Here is a 20,063-nt window from a genome sequence, read left to right as displayed (position 1 = left end):
CCCGGCAAGGGAAACGATAGTCATTCAGTCACTTTCTTCACTAAAAGCAGTTACGGGCCTTTTCAGGGCTCCGCAAATCTTTCTCTGCGAGGTATTCCCAGGAACGCCTAAGAGCGCTTTTATGAAACTGGCCCCAGGCTTGCCTTTCCAAGTACCTTTTCTCCTGTAGGCCTACTGACTAAGTCGGTCAGTTTCTATTGAGAAGTTCTTTATTACCGACCTTTTCCAAGCTTGACCGCTCTTTCTGTTTGATTGGACTTGCCTTTGTAACAAGTTTCCTTTCTGCCGTTCCCTCGTGGTCAGTTTATTGATCAGTTCTTTCTTACCAAGCCTTAGTGACCGCTCTCTTTGCATTGGCTGAAGGTGCCTTTTCAACAAGGATCCTTTCTTTCGGCGTTTCGTTCCGCTTTTAGCGGCAGCTACCCCTTTCACACTTACCGCAAACGAAGCAACAGTCAACCCGAAGTTCGCACGAAAACCCCAGCTTCGCCATTCAACAGAACAGGGTGTCAATCACGTGACGTAGCCGAGAAAGTGGGCGGAGCTTGCCCAAAAATAGCGGCGAAACACCTGGGAGTAGAGGGGGGCACGCTACGCTGTTCGCGTTGAATGGTGGGGGGGACGCAAGGCGGTAGATTCGTCCCTTTTCTCAGTGATCGGATTATATTGTGAGAAGTTTGCGCAATGGATAGAGTGAAGTGTGTAGTAGTGTGTTGTGTGTAGTGGCGACACAGCGTTCCCCTGTTGTCTCGGAGAACGAGTTCCGAGTTGTGTATATATGTGCACGCAACGTGTGTTGGTGGATCGATAGACGGCTCTACACGCGAGGCTCCAGATTTGAAAGTGGAGCAGACAAGGCGAACGACGCTTCCCCCCTCCACTGTTTTCCGCCTCGGGGCCTTTGTCAGTCTGTGATTGTAGCTGCCCTTCAGTCTGCAGATCTATCGATGGATACCAACAATGGATTAGTCTACGTTTGTTTACAGAAACTAGACTGACACTTCGTTTCCTGTTTGTGTGTGAGAGTACGATTTGGGAGTTTGGATACGAGCGCCGGTCAGTGGGATTTTACTGGTACTGGTAGCCGTTGTGTTGTGGTCAGTCGGTCATCTGTCAGTGCAATGGCGACCGGAGGGATACCCATTTCGACGTCCACCCCACCTCCGACCCTTTTTCCCCACCCGTTTATCGAGGGGGAGGAGGTGGCAGCTGCAGAAAGCGACCCCCTTGTGGTAAGTTCTGGAACCGATCGATTTTTTTCAGTGTACGAATGTGAAAAATTGTGCCAGGGTAAAATTTTGCAAGTAACTCTATCAGCTTATGGCTCTCTATCCCAATCTCCAAGTAACGTTATGATCACGACTGATCTAAAACGTGTAGCTCTTTGAGTTTGAATGAATGTTCCTTTGAACATAAAATGTTATGTTCTATTGTTAGTGGGATAAATCGAATTAGTAAGTCAAAATAATCGCATTTCATTATGATTTTGCTTCAGTACATTCTGACTGGTAAGGCCTAAAAAAAGAAATAGGTGTGGTTACGGTAACCCAACCTACCCTATTTTTAGGGGCCGACCCTATAACTTTTTATTAAATTTGTTGTAAAAAACAAGAAAACGAGTGCAGAAAACGCAATGAAAGCGCTTGAGTCGCACACTTATTTCCCTTTCAAGTAGGTTTAATTTGTACACATTAGAAAAAAAGTTTAAACAAAAAAGTGATTGCCTACCTTCCTACCCTAATTTGTTTGGCTATGTTACCTTAACCACACCTTTTTTTTTGTGGCCTAATCTCTGTCTGCTAAGTTTGGTCAGCAAGTATAATCCATGTCTGAGTACTTGGAGAATTGTAGTGCGACTTCTGTACAACATAGTAATAGTACAAATACTAGTTCTGATTGCCACACCGCTTCCGTGTTGTTGTGTTTTTCCAGACTTTACTTCAGTGTCAGTTTCAGATAGATTAGTGGACTCAGGAGTGGGGCCAGACATTGTGTGAGCCTGTCCTTGAATGCACACAAGAATGTATAGTGTGTCAGGGGACACGCAGAGGCTTTGTTTTGTTTGTACAATGCCAATATTCGGTATGTTGAGGAGATCCTTGCAGTTACTGGTAGCACTGCTACAGACTGAAGATGAAAACAGTGCATACACTGCTATTGTGCTAACTTAAGTAACTTTAGTAAAAAGAAATAAAAAGTTTACAAACACTAAGATTAAAATTATAAAATGTCACAGAAATTTAGTCCTGAGTGTGTATGTTGAAAATGGGGAAAGGGCATGGGCCTAAGTCTGGAACAATTTCCACCCTTAAGGCCAAAAAAAAAAAATAGGTGTGGTTACGGTAACATAGCCAAAAAAAATAGGGTAGGAAGGTATAATTACATTTTTTTTTTTAATGTGTACTAATTAAACCTACTTGACAGGGAAATAAGTGTGCGACTCAAGCGCTTTTGCTTTCATTGCGTTTTCTGCACTCGTTTTTTGTTGTTGTTGTGACAAATGTAATAAAAAGTTATAGGGTCGGCCCCTAAAAATAGGGTAGGTCGGGTTACCGTAACCACACCTATGTTTTTTCTAGGCCTAACCCACTAGGCAGCAATGGCCAGGATTTAAAGTCACTACCCTTCGATTAGGAGGCCGATGTCTTATCCACTGCCCGTCAATAACATATTCAGTAGCTCTGTTCATTGTTTGGTTTTTATATTTCACAATTGAAATTCAGCTTATAAATTAATTCAGCAATGTCAGGTATGATCTTAGCATATTGACTGTTACATTTTGACACCCTTTCTGGTACAAGATAAAATTAAAAACATGTTAAGGTTTTCAATGTTCTAACCTGCATGGATAACCAGAGGACTGATTCTCATTGATTGATTGATTGTAATTTTCTGGTCATTGTCAACCACCAAAACACGGGCTGAAAGTCCAACAAATGGTGTACTCGCCTTTGGCTAGTGATTCCGAAAATTTACTAGCCAGAGAGCAACATTTACTAGCCAAACCAACATTTTGCTTCTGAAACTTTACTCGCATTTGGCAAGCAGATGAACATTTCTACTCGCCAGTTACATGTTTCTAGTTGCCATGGCGAGTAAAATACTTGCCACTTTCAGGCCTGTGGGCTGAAAGTTTAAAAAATAAAAATAAAAAAAGCAGAGATAGAGAAAGTAGAAAATAAGTTTAGACGAGGACAGAGAATCTAAGGTTTTCAAGACTGTATCATCCTGTTCAAAATACATACAATTTACTTAGTTTTACTTTTAGAAAACTAAAGTAACAGTGGTGAGCTTGATGAATGTCTTGACACAACAGTTTCTTTAGTAATGTATTGTAACAATATGCTATAGGTATAAGAAGCCAACTCATTGATGGTAAAGCAGAGACAGTTCTGTAGCTGGAATTGTTGTACATGTACAGGTCTACTTATGTTATAATCTTGTCAAGCATGCTCTTCCAGGCGTGGGTTCCTACCTTCTTCTTCTTCAGCGTTCCAGAATTTTCTGGTTACGTGTGAGCTTGTTTGCCCTTTTCCGCATTTGGGTTCCCCAAACTATACTCTGAGAGCATAGTCAGCTTCACTCTGCTTTCGTTGAGTAGGCATGCTGGATATTTTTGTGTTTCCATAACCCACCGAACTCCGACATGGATTACAGGATCGTTTCCGTGCGCACTTGGTCTTGTGCTTGCATGTACACACGAAGGGGGTTAAGTCACTAGCAGGTCTGCACATAAGTTGACCTTGGAGATCGGAAAAATCTCCAGGCGGCAGCGACCGGGATTCAAACTCACGACCTCCCGATTCGGAGGCCGACGTCTTACCACCACGCCACTGCGTTCCTACCAATTTGTGAGCTTTTTATCGGGACATGAATTGACATGCTACTGCTAGCACTGGCATGGAAGATCCTTGACCTTACTTTAGTTTAACTAAGTAAAGAGTACACAACTACTTACTTGTGCCATTTGGTGTCTCTGTCCTGTTAATTGTTATTTCTCAGGGTTTGATTGTGTTGGGAGAATTGTTAAAAAGTATGTTTGTACAGTTGATAACTTTGTTGCGGGTTAGGCCTAAAAAAAAATAGGTGTGGTTACGGTAACCCGACCTACCCTATTTTTAGCGGCCGACCCTATAAATTTTTATTACATTTGTCAAAAAAATTTAAAAAACACAAGAAAACGAGTGCAAAAAACGCAATGAAAGCGAAAGCGCCCGAGTCGCACACTTATTTCCCTGTCAAGTAGGTTTAATTTGTACACATTAGAAGAAAAAGTTTTAAAAAAAAAGTGATTGCCTACCTTCCTACCCTATATTTTTTGGCTGTTACCGTAACCACACCTATTTTTTTTTTTTTTGCCTTAACAAAGAGCATGTATGAATGTACACTTTATATTGATGTGGACTTTGATTTGTGTATACATATTACATACATTATGAAAGTTATGAATAGCGCACATGATGACACACAAGTTCCCTGCACATTGGTGAGGTAGGCTTTAAGTGAGAGTGGAGTGAGACCATTTCCGCTTTTAACAATGTCGCTTTTCGTAATGTCAAGTTTATTTATCTGGCAAGAATTGTATCACTTTTACTTCTTTATGCTTTCATCAGTTTATGATCTGTGCAAGTTATCACCAGGTAGCTCAGTCCATTTTCTGTAGCACTACTGGAGAGACCGGGAGACTTCTGAAGGGCTACTCTTCACAAACTTACTTCTTCTTCTTCTCCGTTCATGGGCTTAGACTCCCACGTTCACTCATGTTTTTAGGACGAGTGGATTTTTACGTGTATGACCGTTTTTACCCCGCCATTCAGACAGCATACGCCGATTTCGGGGGAGGCATGCTGGGTATTTTCGTGTTTCTATAACCCACCGAACTCTGACATGGATTACAGGATCTTTTCCGTGCGCACTTCTTCTTCTTCTTCTTCCCGTGGGGGACCGGATCCAATTTCTTGGATGTTGAAGGTCCCGCGGTGATGTCCATACACTGTTGGCCCCCATTGCGGTCTGTGTCAGTCGTGTAAGGAAGTTAAAAAGCCAAAGCTGGGGGAGGGGGGGGTGGTATGGGGGGTGCAGGAGGGCAGTGGAGAGGAGCTTGGCTAGGTTTTGGGGTAATTAAAACTTTGTACAATCCATCAACGGCTATGGGAGGTCTTGGTCTTGTGCTTGCGTGTACATATGTACACACGAATGGATTTAAGTCACTAGTAGGTATGCACATAAGTTGACCTGGGAGATCGGAAAAATCTCCACTCTTAACCCACCAGGCGGCAGCAACCGGGATTCGAACTCACGACCTTCCGATTAGGAGGCCGACGTCTTACCACCACGTCCCTGTGCCCGTCCACAAACTTACAGAAGTGAAGGGCAGTATGGACTGCACAGTGTGCAGATATTTCTGCATCTTATTGAAACTGCTTCTGTACATTCAATCCTCAGGTACAACAGTCTCCTACAGCACAGTTCTGCAGTACAATTTGAAACTTCGCTTAAATGCAGTGATTGTTCAGGTCTGTGCTGTTCGATGGATCCAATGGCAACATTTGAGCAAAAAGGCCATTTTTGGATCAGTGAGGGACTGTATTGGCCCCGAGATCTCACGCTGGAGAACTCCCGAGGATCCAGGATTTTTGGAGAAAAGTCGACTTTTGTTCTGAGGGAAAAGAAATTAGGGCTCTAGGAAATAATGTGCTCTAAATATATTGTGCATTCTAGGGCACAGTAACATTCTGACCATCATCGCTCCACGCTATCTGACCGAATGCTCCAGTCCTACGCGAATCTATCAAAACAAGAACTACAGAGTTATCTCCCATATGTTTTTCGCCAGCCGCTGATCTAAATTTGAGATCAGTGTTCTCGAGAGGAAAATGATTGCAGATTGGCCGACTTCGACGGTGATCTCCGTTCTGTTCTTCACAGTTATGATAAAGACATCGTTCTAAGGTCAAAACAAGTCGAAATTTTGGGACTGTTGCCCGAAGGAGACCGTGATATATATATGGTTGTATCACTGTCAACTCGTTACAGAAAAAATCGTCTGCTCTAGCGAGCCCCGGAACCAAACAGTTGATTATCACGTGACACTTTTGCCATATTTAGAGTTGTTTGCACAGTAAATACATCCGCGAAAAATAGCTCGCTTGAAACTGTCTAAAATAAAAATTCCTCTGTAATTTAAAGATTACAAAACACCATGAAAAATCATTATCGACGATCGCGAATCTGCTTATATCAATAACACATTACAAAAAGCTCTAAATATATGTGCACGTCCTAGATACTGGGAAATACTATGGGTTGTCAACTTTGAATGACTGTCACAATATCTCTGAGCAATGGATGACAAAGGGGATGCTTTGATGTCAAAGGGGATGGATTTGACTTACTGTAACAACCAAGTTTGGGTTTCCAAACATTGCTGTGGGTTTTAAACGATTTAATTTTTAGCCAAAATGCCCCCAAAACAGCACCTAAAACTGGGACAAAAATACACCAGTCTGTGTTGCAGCTGTACATAATGGAGAATAAAGCTCTGTGAATTTTATTGTGATGTTTATGGGTCAGCTGAAGGATTACTCTCGACATACACACTCAAGAATTACATCTATTTTTCTTCTTCTGGGAGTTTGATCGGCAAAGAAAACACGTAATCGTGGGTTACCGTCGTTTCCGGTTTCAACTTCATCAAAAAATGCGATCTGCTGAACAAAGGAAACCTCAAAGTTATTCAAAGTCATTATTTATTTATTTCAACAACATTTAGGTTTTCAAAACACAGCACTACGGTAGGAAACAAATTTATTTCAGCTTATAATCGCGCTTGAATGTACCCCACCCTTGTTTCGTTTCCATCTGTAACCCACGAAAGCATGGCCACAGCAGACGACAAATCCCGCATTGCCTATCACACACGCGTTGTGAGATCGCGGGAACACCGTCGAAAGTTCCATTCATGACGTTTGACCCGGTCATGTGAATAGACAATGAGAATTTATCCACCCAATCGTATTCGTTTTCGGTTTTTGAGACGTAACTCACGACAGACCACGCTGTATCTTCACTGTTTGAGACCTGTAAAATCTTTTTTGACAATTGTAGCATATATTCATCGACGAATTTTGCGATATTTTGCTGATTAAAGCTTGATCTGGTGCAAAGTTTGAGCAGCACATGTGTTCTCATGATCGGCGCCATTATGAAATTTTCGATTCTTCTGCAACGCACGATCGACAATCGATTAATTCTCTCATTTAGGATTGTCGCTTATGGAAACTTGAAAATTTCAAACTTTCATGTATGCATAGTTATTTATCTATGTAGTCCACATGCAATAATCAAGTTTTAGTTCTTTTCTTTGGAAATAAAAGACATTACGAACTATGGTTTCCATGAAACTCACGACAGTATTATCTCTATACACATAAACCCAGTGAGCACAGATCGAAAACTTTTTGCTCACTTAAATCTTTCTATCATGTATTAAAACCCAAAAGGGTGCCCAAAACGCTAGTTGCTACATTTGACCTACAAAAAAAACTTTTGCGCCTGGACATTGCGTGGGTTACGGTTTCCACTTTCTACTTCGATCTAGTTAACTTATGGAAACTTGTAATTTCAAACTTTCATGTTTGCATATTTATTTATCAATGTTGTCCACATACAAATTGCAATAATCAAGTTTTAGTTCTTTTCTTTGGAAATAAAAGACATTACAAACTATGGTTTCCATGTAACTCACGACAGTATTATCTCTATACACATAAACCCAGTGAGCACAGATCGAAAACTTTTTGCTCACTTAAATCTTTCTATCATGTATTAAAACCCAAAAGGGTGCCCAAAAGGCTAGTTGCTACATTTGACCTACAAGAAAAACTTTTGCACCTGGAAATTGCGTGGGTTACGGTTTCCACTTTCTACTTCGATCTAGTTAACTTATGGAAACTTGTAATTTCAAACTTTCATGTTTGCATATTTATTTATCAATGTTGTCCACATGCCACATGCAATAACTGAGCTAAAGTTCTTTCCTGTGGGATATTGAAGCCTAAAGTGGAAACCATGTAACCCACGACATAGAGCGTACTGCATGTGTCTAATTGTCATTTCTAAAGAAACCCCGATATGAAAGGTCCTCTCTTTGACAGAAAAAGATACAGGCATGTCTTTTGCACTTAAAAAAGAGTATTTCACTCAATTCAGTCCTACTTTTTTTCCTGGTGTCCATGTCCCATAGTTGTGACCCAGTATCTAGGATGTGCACATATGTAAAAATATCGGTTTCCTTGCCAGACAAGGAAACTCAAGGCATCCTGTCAGGGAGAGAATGAGCCGAACTCATTTTGACCTGAGTTCAGGATGGCACAGTAACTGCTATTTCATTTGTTAAAAAATTGCTAATTTCATCCATGCCAGAGCATTTTTTCCCTGAGGTGTTCTCCGGTCTGAATCTATCAGTATTAGTATCACTATCAGCATACAAATTAACATAATTTACTATAAAACAAACAAACTACAATGCCTGCTGATGGACCCAAGGCATGATGTGTCCAACATACGATGGGCACAGGTAACATTTGGTGGAAAAGAAGGACACCGTATCTGGTCACATCCTTGGATTGATTGATCAAATGTTAATTGTTACTGCACCCATCAATCGTTGGACACAGCATGCATGGTACATGGTAATTGGTGAATATGCTGGTCAGGGCCGGACCCAGGGGGGGTTCCAGGGGTTCCGGAACCCCACCCCTGGAAAAAGTATGTACCTTGCTTTGAGTGGTTTTTTTTTTTACTAGTTTTAGCACCAAAACAATGCTGCTCTTAACCCTCAAAACAAGGCCCATATTGCACAGATTTTAACCGTTTTTCAAAAATTTTCTGGGGGAGCATGCCCCCGGACCCCCATAGTTCGCGCGCCTGCTTTGCAGGCGCGCGCTTGTGGCTTTGCCACTTCGCTGATTTGCCCCCCCCAAAAAGGAGGAACCCCCCCCCCCCCCCCCCCTTACAACTCATTTGGTCCGGCCCTGCTGGTAGATCCATGTGATTAAACCAGGGATGGCGCGTACAGTGGTACACACACGTATCTGGCCACATCCTTGGATTCATTGACCATAGTACCGATGACGCTGCCCTCCTAAACCAAGCTGACCAACTGTGTGCAGGGTCAGGGGGTGGACTCGAACCCACGGGCCACTGAGGCCCCGGAACCAATACGTCTGTGTACAAAGTGCAAGGACTGCCCGGGATTTGCCAGCCACTACTGGAGGTAAGTCATATCTTCATCATTCAACCGTGATCTGTTTTGTGTGTACCTTTACCACTTGTGTTCGTGCGTATTTATGATGTGAATGTATTTTGTACATGTTTGTATGCTTGTATGCTTGGTGCATAAGGCCACAGAAAAAAATAGTCTGTTTACGGTAACCCGACCGACCCTATTTTTTCGCGCGACCCTAGACTTTTTTTTGGGCATTTGGGGAAAAAAAATAACGTAAAAATATGGTTTTTTGGAGAAAAAAAAAATCCCGACCTACCGACCCTATTTTTTTGGCCTATGTTACCGTATTTTTTGTTTTGGCCTAATCTGTGTGCACAGTGGTCCTGTCTGTCTCCGTATGGTAATGTATTCGTGAGCGTCCTTGTATGCATGTCTATGTCATCATGCCACTGTATGTTTGTTACTGTATTGTACGTCATTGTATGCATGTACATGTCTATGTCATCATGCCACTGTATGTTTGTTACTGTATTGTACGTCATTTGTATGCATACATGTATGTCTATGTCATCATGTGACTGTCTTCGTCTGTTAGTGTTAATGTATTTTGTATGCCCTTGACTCCTTGTATGCCTATGTCATCATGCCACTGCCTGCGCCTGTCATTGTATTATACAGTAATGTGTATCACTTGTTTTTTGCCCAGTTTGGGTGTCTATTCAGCATTCTGCTATTGTTAACATCACACTATCTGTGACGTCATTTGTTGGTGCACAACTGTCTGTGTATTGTACGCTTGCACGTGATTCTCGTCCATTTTTTTAAATTATTTGAACAGTGTCTTTTCATCATCTAGTCCACTTCTGATTCAGCATCACTTGTTGGTCTACGTCGGGATCTAAAAACTGTGCACACCTTTTCGCCGTGTATTTTGTAGAATTGTTAAAACCTGTGTCCTACGCGGGAAACATAGGCCTACGAAGAGCTAAGATTCCAGACACAAGGCCGTTGTGTCAAAATGCTTGCACTTGCAGAACATTTTGAATGAACCATGGCGTCTGTTTCTGAAGTAGTTTCCGAAAAGTTTTGAAGGGAGGGGAGGGGGTTTGAGATGGCGTTTGACGTTTAGGACCGTATTATGTTGGCAATAAACAACATTGCGAGGTTCCGTGCTGTGTGTTAAAATGTATTCAGGAAAAGAGAGAGCGACACTCGAGGTCTGTGCATCATGTATTCAGGCTTGAAGCGCCAAGGATTCGGCTTGCGTCGACAATGTGTTGAGGTCAAACCGTTAAAACGCGCGTTGATCTTTACCTACATGTGGCAGATAAATGATATCACCGTTCACGTGGCTTTTGCATCAGTTTATGGGGCTTCAAATGTCAGTTGACTGGGGTGGCCCCTCAGCTATCCCCCCCCCCCCTCTCCCCACCCCAACTCATTGTTTTCAATTTGTTCGCATTGAATGTCTGAGTGATTATGCGCACGAACGATTGTGTGCACGGGAGTGCAAACATTTACTGTGATGGGATAAATTGGCTACAGTACCATAGTAATCTTTAGTATCAAATTGTAATTGAACAGTTAGTAGTGTTTGTCATGGTAAGGACCTCTCCCCGAAGGGTACTCAAGACACACGTCAATGGTATAACCGCCAAAGTTTGATTCTGAATACAGGAGATGCCTGTCAAAAGACGGCGCTTTCTTCTCGGGATGGGTATAACGTGTACGTGTTAAATTCCGCACCATCTCGCGATAGTGCTAAACGCCACAACACAGTGAGTGCCGGGTATATCGGGTGGATGATGACATGCCAGGTTAATCCGGACCGTGGCAACTGTCCTTTCACTTGCTGTAGGCCGACATTTTCTCCCCTAAAAGTAAAACTCCTGTGTGATAGCAAAGTCTTATGAAGATAAACAGATAGCAGACATGGAACATAGAAAGAGAAGTTTAACTTGTTCTGTTGTTAACTTTATTATAACTCTTTTTCAACAAAATCTGTATTCATTGTTTGTTTTTGTTTTTTAAATGTTGATAACGTAATAACACAAGAAGACCGCATGGCAGGGTATGAGACTGTTGGCGTTAGCAAGTTCCTGTCCGTTCTGCCTGAAACAGTGAAGCGAAGGTTCGGGAGGTCTGTGCTAAGGCGGTTTCCTTGACTGGGGGGGGGGGGGGGGGGGGGGGCAGGTATACTTCTAACTCAACGCTGACTGACTTATACATGTGTCTCCAGCTGCTAGCAGGAGGAAAAAAGCCCTCTGTCTGTCTCTCGTCCAAGTAAAAAAACCTCTTTTTCTCTCTCGCTTTCTGTCTGTCTCATCCGCTCTGTCTATGTCTCTCTCTCTCTCTCTCTGTCTCTCTCTCTCTCTCTGTCTGTCTCTCTCTCTCTCTCTCTCTCTCTCTCTCTCTCTCTCTCTCTCTCTCTCTCTCTCTCTCTCTCTCTCTCTGTCTCTCTCTGTCTGGCCAGACGCTTTATGGAGGAGAGATTGAGGTTTGCCAGGGAGGGGGTACTTGGGAGGGACTGTTTGTAGCAGCTCACCTGACCGAATTCTCCATTAAATGTGTCGCCTTGTTAACTTTAGTGGTGATTAACGTTTTTACCTGCAGTCTCGTCTGATCTGTTTTTGATCCCTCAAACATGGATGTTTCCATTTTTTCTGTGACAATGGATTTACCTGGTTGGGCTGAATGATGTAATGCGTGTTTTGTGCATGGCTGTTTGTAAAACATAGCGGGGGAAAAAGTTTGTCCATGACCCTCCCAAACTTCGTGCAAATTTAGGGGTTTTGAAAAAAAAAGTGTTCAACAGTCATAAGGCCAAAAAAAAAAGGTCTGTTTACGGTAACATAGGCCCAAAAAATAGGGTCGGTAGGTCGGGATTTTTTTTCCCCCCAAAAAATCATATTTTTACGTTATTTTGCAAAAAAAACCCAAGATTTTTTTTTTTTTTCCCCAAATGCCCAAAAAAAGTCTGAGGGTCGCGCGAAAAAAATAGGGTCGGTCGGGTTACCGTAAACAGACCTATTTTTTTTTTTGGCCTAATGTTCTCCCCCACACCACCCCCACCCCCGGTCCAGTTTGCTACTTATCCCCCGTAAAACACAGTAATTGATTATGTTCATGCGAAGTATAGTTGAGGATCATGATGAAATGAGTGAAAAGCACAGTAACTGTCAGTTACAAAAAGATAGCCTGTCAACACAGTTCCCCGTATCGTCCGCCAAACCAAATATCATATATTGCTTTTAAGAGCACGTGTACAAGCTTTGCTTGTTGTGCTCCATTTACTAATTGATTGTATGCGGCTTTGTTTGTAATTTTGCTGAATAAGATTGTTAAAACCAAACGCACAACAACAGTTGTCCCACTGTTTTTGTTTTTGTTAAAGAACTTAAATGATGATTACGAAGTTCAATTGATCCTTGTCATTCACTTTAAAGTCTGGCTTTGCAAAAGTGTGCTAGTACTACGCCAGTGGCAGTGTAGGTGAAAGCCACACAGACTAACCAGTACAGCGGGCAGAGACAGTCATCTTCCACCATCATTCCACCACTCCGCTAAACTTCTCACAGACCGCAGGTTTGTGCTGCTCAGTTCAAAAGTAAACCGCCCCTCGCAGTGAGCTTTCAACTCGGCTGTGCTTCTGTGAGCCTAGCGCCATTTAATGAAGCATTGAGAGAGAGTGGTGGAATCATTGCCTATCTAGCATTTATACAGGTGCCACGATTCCTCCTTTTCCCGGCCCTTGGGCTTACCTGGGCTGTTTACCTTCACTTTGCTTTTTACCTGTGGGAGAAAAGGGAAGGGCAAAGGCATGCATCATCATGTGATTTCCTTCTATGCAAGAAAAGTAACTAATTTCCTGCTAAGAAAAGAACAGTGATAGTGTTACTCCATGTCTGGGTTTTGGAATGGTGAACACTGACACTGTTTAAAAACAAAATCAAACTTGAGCCCGATGCTGGAAGTGGAATCTTGTAGTTACGCTCACGGGCGCACAACGTACACACACATAGGTTTTGTCGTCTGGGGAATAAGCCTAGAATCAACCCTTCTGGCTGTCTTGTGAATTTGTGAAGACTTGAACTGCAAATCGAAAGCTGTTTCGGTCTGTTCTTATCAATAACAAAACAAAAAGTAACACAAACTAGTGCACATCGCATTTTTTGGTGGAGCTGGGTTGTGAGAGAAACTGAGGGGGAGAGTAGAGGGAGGGGGGGGGGGGGGGTAAAGGTTTTCCAGCGACAGCTGCTTAGCTCAATATCAGTCAAGATCAGCGGTGGAGTAAAAAAGAAACTGCGCATCTCGGCTCAGCTGGCTGCTTGAAGCTCACGCTTTGTGAAATTCTTTTACTCACCTTTCTGTCGGAGTCTCTCTCTCTCTCTCTCTCTCTCTCTCTCTCTCTCTCTCTCTCTCTCTCTCTCTCTCTCTCTCTCTCTCTGTCTCTCTCTCTCTCTCTCTCTCTCTCTCTCTCTCTCTCTCTCTCTCTCTCTCTCTCTCTCTCTCTCTCTCTCTCTCTCGCCTTACCACTAGGCCAACCGTGCTGGTCTTCGTTTAACCAACACGATAAATCTATGCAGTGATGACGTCACACCATGTGCCAAGAACCAAAACTATTGTTGACAATGACGTCGTTTAACTAAGACGACGAAACTGCAGTGATGACGTCACACCATGTGCCAAGAAACAAAAGTAATGTCGACAATGATGGAGTGCGCTATAATCAACAACCTCTTTCTCCTGTCCTCGTCGTAAACCCAGCCTCGTTTAATCCCAGACTCTTTGCCGGCCTCCCCAATCCGTTTATTTGTCCCAGCTCATTTCCGCCGCTTTATGATCCATTGCGAGATTCCTGGCGTCCATAATTAAGAAGGCGTGCGATTTAGGCCGCTCTCCCCTACTGCTTGCGTAGAGTGTGTGGCGGGGGGAGGGGGGCTGCAATTAAAGGCCTGGGAAGCAATTTATGGTCAATTAGGCGCGTGCTGCACGGACTGGCTGCACGGATTTCACGTGCGTTCCCCTCAACCCGCAAGAAGTCTTGTCTTTGCTGGCATTGCACGAGTGTTATGGATTGCCGTGTTTCGGGGTTTCAATGAAGTCTGGGAGTGAGAAATTCTTTTGCGGGTTTGTGTGTTGTTGACGGAAACAGTTAATGAACGTGTAATAAACCCAGTCAACTCTAATAGGTCAGGTCAATGCGGACCCTGAGTGTACACATCTCCGTGTTCACTGCGAAGTTGTCGCCAGTTACCTTGAGCTGCATGCATGAGAGGGTTTGGAAAGATGCCTCGATTAGTGTCTAGTGTAATGAGCGTGACGAACACCCTGATCCAAAAGCCACAGCCGTTTAGCTGATAAGAGGCTGACACTGAGCTGCGATAGTGTTTCAAACATGACACAAGGTTCTAACAACATCAATAATGATTTTTTTTTGTCACGCATTTTGGGCTTGCGTGTATCAGATTTAATCATCACGGTTTTGATCCTTAAAACACTTTTGATTTGCATGGATACTATCAGATATCAATCATCGATATTCAAATATATATATTTGATTGTTGAGCACGTTGGCCTTAAAGGTGTCAGAATTATCACAGATTAATCAGGTTCGGTATCACAAAGTCATCAGCAAGGTGCAAGCGCTTGGCGGTTTAAATCTGGCCAGGAAATACGCACACTGATACAGGTGTGATAGCCAGTTAAGCGTGCAAAACCTGGTTACTCAGGTAAGGCCGCCACTCGACACTGTTTTACCTGGCTATACCCGGCTCTCTACCTGCCATCAGGGCAGCGCCGTGTCGGTCTGTGGCCAGTCACGGGCCAGTCATGCGTGACCATTGTGCTGACTAGGTAATCACCGTTCCGCGTGGGTGACTGCGCTACACTGCATTACCCGCCTTGATGAGCGGTACCTGTCGAGAGAGGAAAGATAGTGATTACCGATCCCCTTGCAAGTCTTCCCGTGTCCAGGTGGAGAGCATGTTGGTCGTGAAGCCCCTCTGTATTTATCTCCCTTGCAAGTCTTCCCGTGTCCAGGTGGAGAGCATGTTGGTCGTGAAGCCCCTCTGTATTTATCTCCCATGCAAGTCTTCCCGTGTCCAGGTGGAGGGCGTGTTGGTCGTGAAGCCCCTCTGTATTTATCTCCCTTGCAAGTCTTCCCGTGTCCAGGTGGAGGGCATGTTGGTCGTGAAGCCCCTCTGTATTTATCTCCCATGCAAGTCTTCCCGTGTCCAGGTGGAGGGCGTGTTGGTCGTGAAGCCCCTCTGTATTTATCTCCCATGCAAGTCTTCCCGTGTCCAGGTGGAGAGCATGTTGGTCGTGAAGCCCCTCTGTATTTATCGCCCATGCAAGTTTTCCCGTGTTCAGGTGGAGGGCATGTTGGTCGTGAAGCCCCTCTGTAGTTATCTCCCATGCAAGTCTTCCCGTGTTCAGGTGGAGGGCATGTTGGTCGTGAAGCCCCTCTGTATTTATCTCCCATGCAAGTCTTCCCGTGTTCAGGTGGAGGGCATGTTGGTCGTGAAGCCCCTCTCTCTGTAGTTATCTCCCTTGCAAGTCTGCCCGTGTCCAGGTGGAGGGCATGTTGGTCGTGAAGCCCCTCTGTATTTATCTCCCTTGCAAGTCTTCCCGTGTCCAGGTGGAGAGCATGTTGGTCGTGAAGCCCCTTTCTCTGTATTTATCTCCCTTGCAAGTCTTCCCGTGTCCAGGTGGAGAGCATGTTGGTCGTGAAGCCACTCTGTATTTATCTCCCTTGCAAGTCTTCCCGTGTCCAGGTGGAGAGCATGTTGGTCGTGAAGCCCCTCTGTATTTATCTCCCTTGCAAGTCTTCCCGTGTTCAGGTGGAGGGCATGTTGGTCGTGAAGCCCCTCTGTATTTATCTCCCATGCAAGTCTTCCCGTGTTCAGGTGGAGGGCATGTTGGTCGTGAAGCCCCTCTGTATTTATCTCCCATGCAAGTCTTCCCGTGTCCAGGTGGAGGGCGTGTTGGTCGTGAAGCCCCTCTGTATTTATCTCCCATGCAAGTCTTCCCGTGTCCAGGTGGAGGGCATGTTGGTCGTGAAGCCCCTCTGTATTTATCTCCCATGCAAGTCTTCCCGTGTTCAGGTGGAGGGCATGTTGGTCGTGAAGCCCCTCTGTATTTATCTCCCATGCAAGTTTTCCCGTGTTCAGGTGGAGGGCATGTTGGTCGTGAAGCCCCTCTGTATTTATCTCCCTTGCAAGTCTTCCCGTGTTCAGGTGGAGGGCATGTTGGTCGTGAAGCCCCTCTGTATTTATCTCCCATGCAAGTCTTCCCGTGTCCAGGTGGAGGGCATGTTGGTCGTGAAGCCCCTCTGTATTTATCTCCCATGCAAGTCTTCCCGTGTCCAGGTGGAGGGCATGTTGGTCGTGAAGCCCCTCTGTATTTATCTCCCATGCAAGTCTTCCCGTGTCCTGGTGGAGGGCATGTTGGTCGTGAAGCCCCTCTGTATTTATCTCCCATGCAAGTCTTCCCGTGTTCAGGTGGAGGGCATGTTGGTCGTGAAGCCCCTCTGTATTTATCTCCCTTGCAAGTCTTCCCGTGTTCAGGTGGAGGGCATGTTGGTCGTGAAGCCCCTCTGTATTTATCTCCCATGCAAGTCTTCCCGTGTCCAGGTGGAGAGCATGTTGGTCGTGAAGCCCCTCTGTATTTATCTCCCATGCAAGTATTCCGGGCTCATCTGTGTCCCGACACATCCATAGCAACACGGTCTGGTGCGTGTGTTGCTTGATTGATGTCGCGTGGGTGGCGTGCGGATAGTCGTGACCTGTTGCATCTTCGGTGTGTGGACCCACCGACAGCAATCCCGCAGGAGATGTTCTTTCTTCGCGCTGAGTGAAGATAGTAGGTTAGGCTTGAAGAAGTTGTCACATTTGAACTGACCAATTCCTTTGGCTGTTATAGTCAGTCAATTGTTCCGTTGAACATTTTAACGTGCCTTTCATGCACATTTGGAATACAACGACCTGTCTTAATCTCTTATGCACACATACATCACATGCAGTTGGGATGGGAACAGTTGCATGAAGAAAGGGATGTCGCAGTGACATCACAGTGCCTGAAACTCTTGGTTGCAAGGCAGACTTTCGTTGTTGCTTTACGGGCGAAAAAACACTTCGGTGATTTGTGTTCTTTGTTCACTTGTGAAAGAAATAGACAATTGTATGTATTCGAGTGAACACAACGCTTTCCCTCTCCCCCCCCCCCCCCCCACCTCACTCTCTCTCTCTCTCTCTCTCTCTCTCTCTCTCTCTCTTTTGTTAAATATCTTTCTCTCTCTCTTGCTTTCTCTCTTTCTACCCCCCCCCCCCCTCCCTGAGAATATCCCTTTCTTTCTATCTCTCTCTAAACTCTAACGGCTACAAGTGAACATGTCGTGTGATCACTGCTGTGTGAAATGAATACGGAGCAGACGACAGGTCCTGTGTCTCCTGGAGACGGTCACCGTTGGGGGGATGTTTGTGTGGCCGGCCACGAGCACTCGGCCCTCAGCGGGACAGTGGTCAGACACAAGCGGCAGGTAACCCACACCTCGGGCCCGTCACAACAACAACATCGACTGCCTCTCTCCTACCTGTCGGCTTGTGGTCGGCTGTCTCTGTCTCTGAACATAACCTCAGGCCTTTTTCGGCGTGACGGACCTCCGTAGACCGTCTTCGCCGACCGCCGACCCCTCTCCTCCCTCGACCTTCAGTGTTAACTGTCAGCTGTTCATGTCTGTCTCGGGATGATGATACCTTGGGGCTTTTCACTAATTTAACATGATGATACCAAGATTGTACAGAAAGGCAATCTGCGAAACCATAGACCTTTTTCGGCTCGGACGATTATCTCTTCTCCGTAACACTCGCTACCCGCCAAAACAGGTACACAAAATGAAATAATGCAGGATAAATGCCATGGTTTACTGAACCGCGCCCACCACCTTTGTCTCTGCCCCCGACCCTCCCCTCATCACAACTCGATGCAGAAAAATGTAAAGGGAGATAAGTGACTTGCGTAGTGTAACATGTCACCAAGGATCACATGCCCCTGATGGCTTTGCCGTGAGGGCGTAAAGCTTAAACTTTCTCACCGAGGTTTTGAAAGAGGGCTCTTTGTGCCAGGTGATACGTGACCTTCTGCTCTCACGAGTTACGTGGGTGTGGATTACGATCGTTGGTGAAATGTCACGGAGATGATGGAACGATTCATTTATCGATGATTGAATCTATATGAAGATCTATTTCTTGTGTAGCGTAACATGCCACAGAGATGTCGAGACAGGCCTAACGTTCCAGGTGATACTTTCCGCTGTGTCCGCGGGCCCTGGAGTGTTACGCCCTGACAGAGCTATTGGTCATGATCGCCGATGGAGTGATTGATAGGTGATAGACCTCAGCGTGTGGCTATGAGTAATTGTGACAACTGATGCTAGTGATAGCATGCTCGGGCCTGAGAACATTGGAGAGGGTAGAATGAGAAGGTAAAAATCACGAGAAGTTTGCGATTGGAAACAAAATCTCATTGATTTATATATTGCTGAATGGGGTTTTCGTTTTTGTGTGTGACTCTTGTGTACTCATTTTAATGGACAACAAAGTTGTTGTTATTAATGCGTTGTTGGATATTTACGACATGGTTTTGCCGAATAGTAAACAGACAGAACAACACACGCTCACACACACACACACACAAATCCGACACAAATTATTTTTTTCCCGACAAAGCATCACGGACGAGAAGTCTGTGAGAGTGGTAAAGAGGTGGCAGAAAATCAAGCTGATGCGGACAGTTTATTATGTTCCTCCCGGGTTTGGGACCGTTGACGTACGTCTGAAACGCAGTTGCTGGCCTGAGAACGTTTTGAGTAAGTGTCGAGGAATGTTGAGGAGGTGGGGGGGAGGTGTATCAAGTCTATCTCGCCCATCAAAGAGACGGGCGCAAACTGAGGGTAAAGGAACAGCTTCTGTTTTATGACGGCCTCCAGAACTTTTAACCCACAAAGAAAAAGAAAGAACAAAAATGGAGAAAGAAAAACTTGGTTGGTAGAGATAGTGGAAGAAGGAGAGAAAGAATAGCAGCACGGTCTCGGCGCGGTCTGATAAAGATGGTATCGGCCTGCAAATAGGCGCGAAAGAGACCCGGAATCAATGGCGGACTAAATGATAGAAAATACCCGGGAGATGTTTGGGGCGGGTGGTTTTCACATCAGCTAACCCGTAGCGGGGTGAATGAGGGGGAAAGCTGGCGGCCGTTAGGTAGCACCGTGGGAAACTTGACTTTTTCTTCGCGTTTAGCTGGACAAAGACGTTTATGGGAATTTGTTTCCCTTCTGTACGTATCAGTCTTTTCTTTGTTTCTTTTCTTAGAGAGCGTGGTTTCTTTGTTTTGTTGGACCTGTGTCTCTGTTCGTGTGTGTGTGAGAGAGAGAGAGAGAGAGAGAGAGAGAGAGAGAGAGAGAGAGAGAGAGAGAGAGAGAGAGAGAGAGAGAGAGAGAGAGAGAGAGAGAGAGAGAGAGAGAGAGAGAGAGATGTTTCGCCTATAGATACGAAGACAAAATAGAGTCATGTAACAGACTGTTGTTGTTTTCGTAGCTGCTGTTGTTGTTTTTATTGCGGATGTTGTCATTTCAAACAAAAACAAGCGCCAACTTTTCACAGAAGGAACAAAATTCAACCCTGCCTGAAAGAAAACATGACACAAATCATCACCCAGGTGCATGACGTCAGTGTTTTGAAAATCTGTCTACCTGGCCTGATGTGTAAATCACGATCACCCTTTACCTGATTTTGGGGTGGAAACGGGTGTTTTGATACGCGGGGTGTGTGTTTGG

General features: G+C 44.7%; 1 protein-coding gene across 1 annotated transcript in view; it reads left to right on the top strand.

Moving 5' to 3' along the window:
• The first annotated feature begins 620 nt into the window (after positions 1-620).
• LOC138965170 (protein prickle-like) overlaps positions 621-20,063 on the top strand; it is a 178,345-nt gene continuing 158,902 nt past the window's right edge. The window contains exons 1-2 of the mRNA XM_070337290.1: positions 621-1,232; positions 9,174-9,277. Coding sequence (XP_070193391.1) covers positions 1,122-1,232; positions 9,174-9,277 — 215 coding nt within the window. The 5' untranslated portion in view covers positions 621-1,121. The remainder of the gene's footprint in view (positions 1,233-9,173; positions 9,278-20,063) is intronic.

The sequence above is a fragment of the Littorina saxatilis genome, linkage group LG4, assembly GCF_037325665.1.
Source record: "Littorina saxatilis isolate snail1 linkage group LG4, US_GU_Lsax_2.0, whole genome shotgun sequence".
NCBI lineage: Eukaryota > Metazoa > Mollusca > Gastropoda > Littorinimorpha > Littorinidae > Littorina > Littorina saxatilis.
This window is presented reverse-complemented; position numbering and strand designations above follow the sequence as displayed.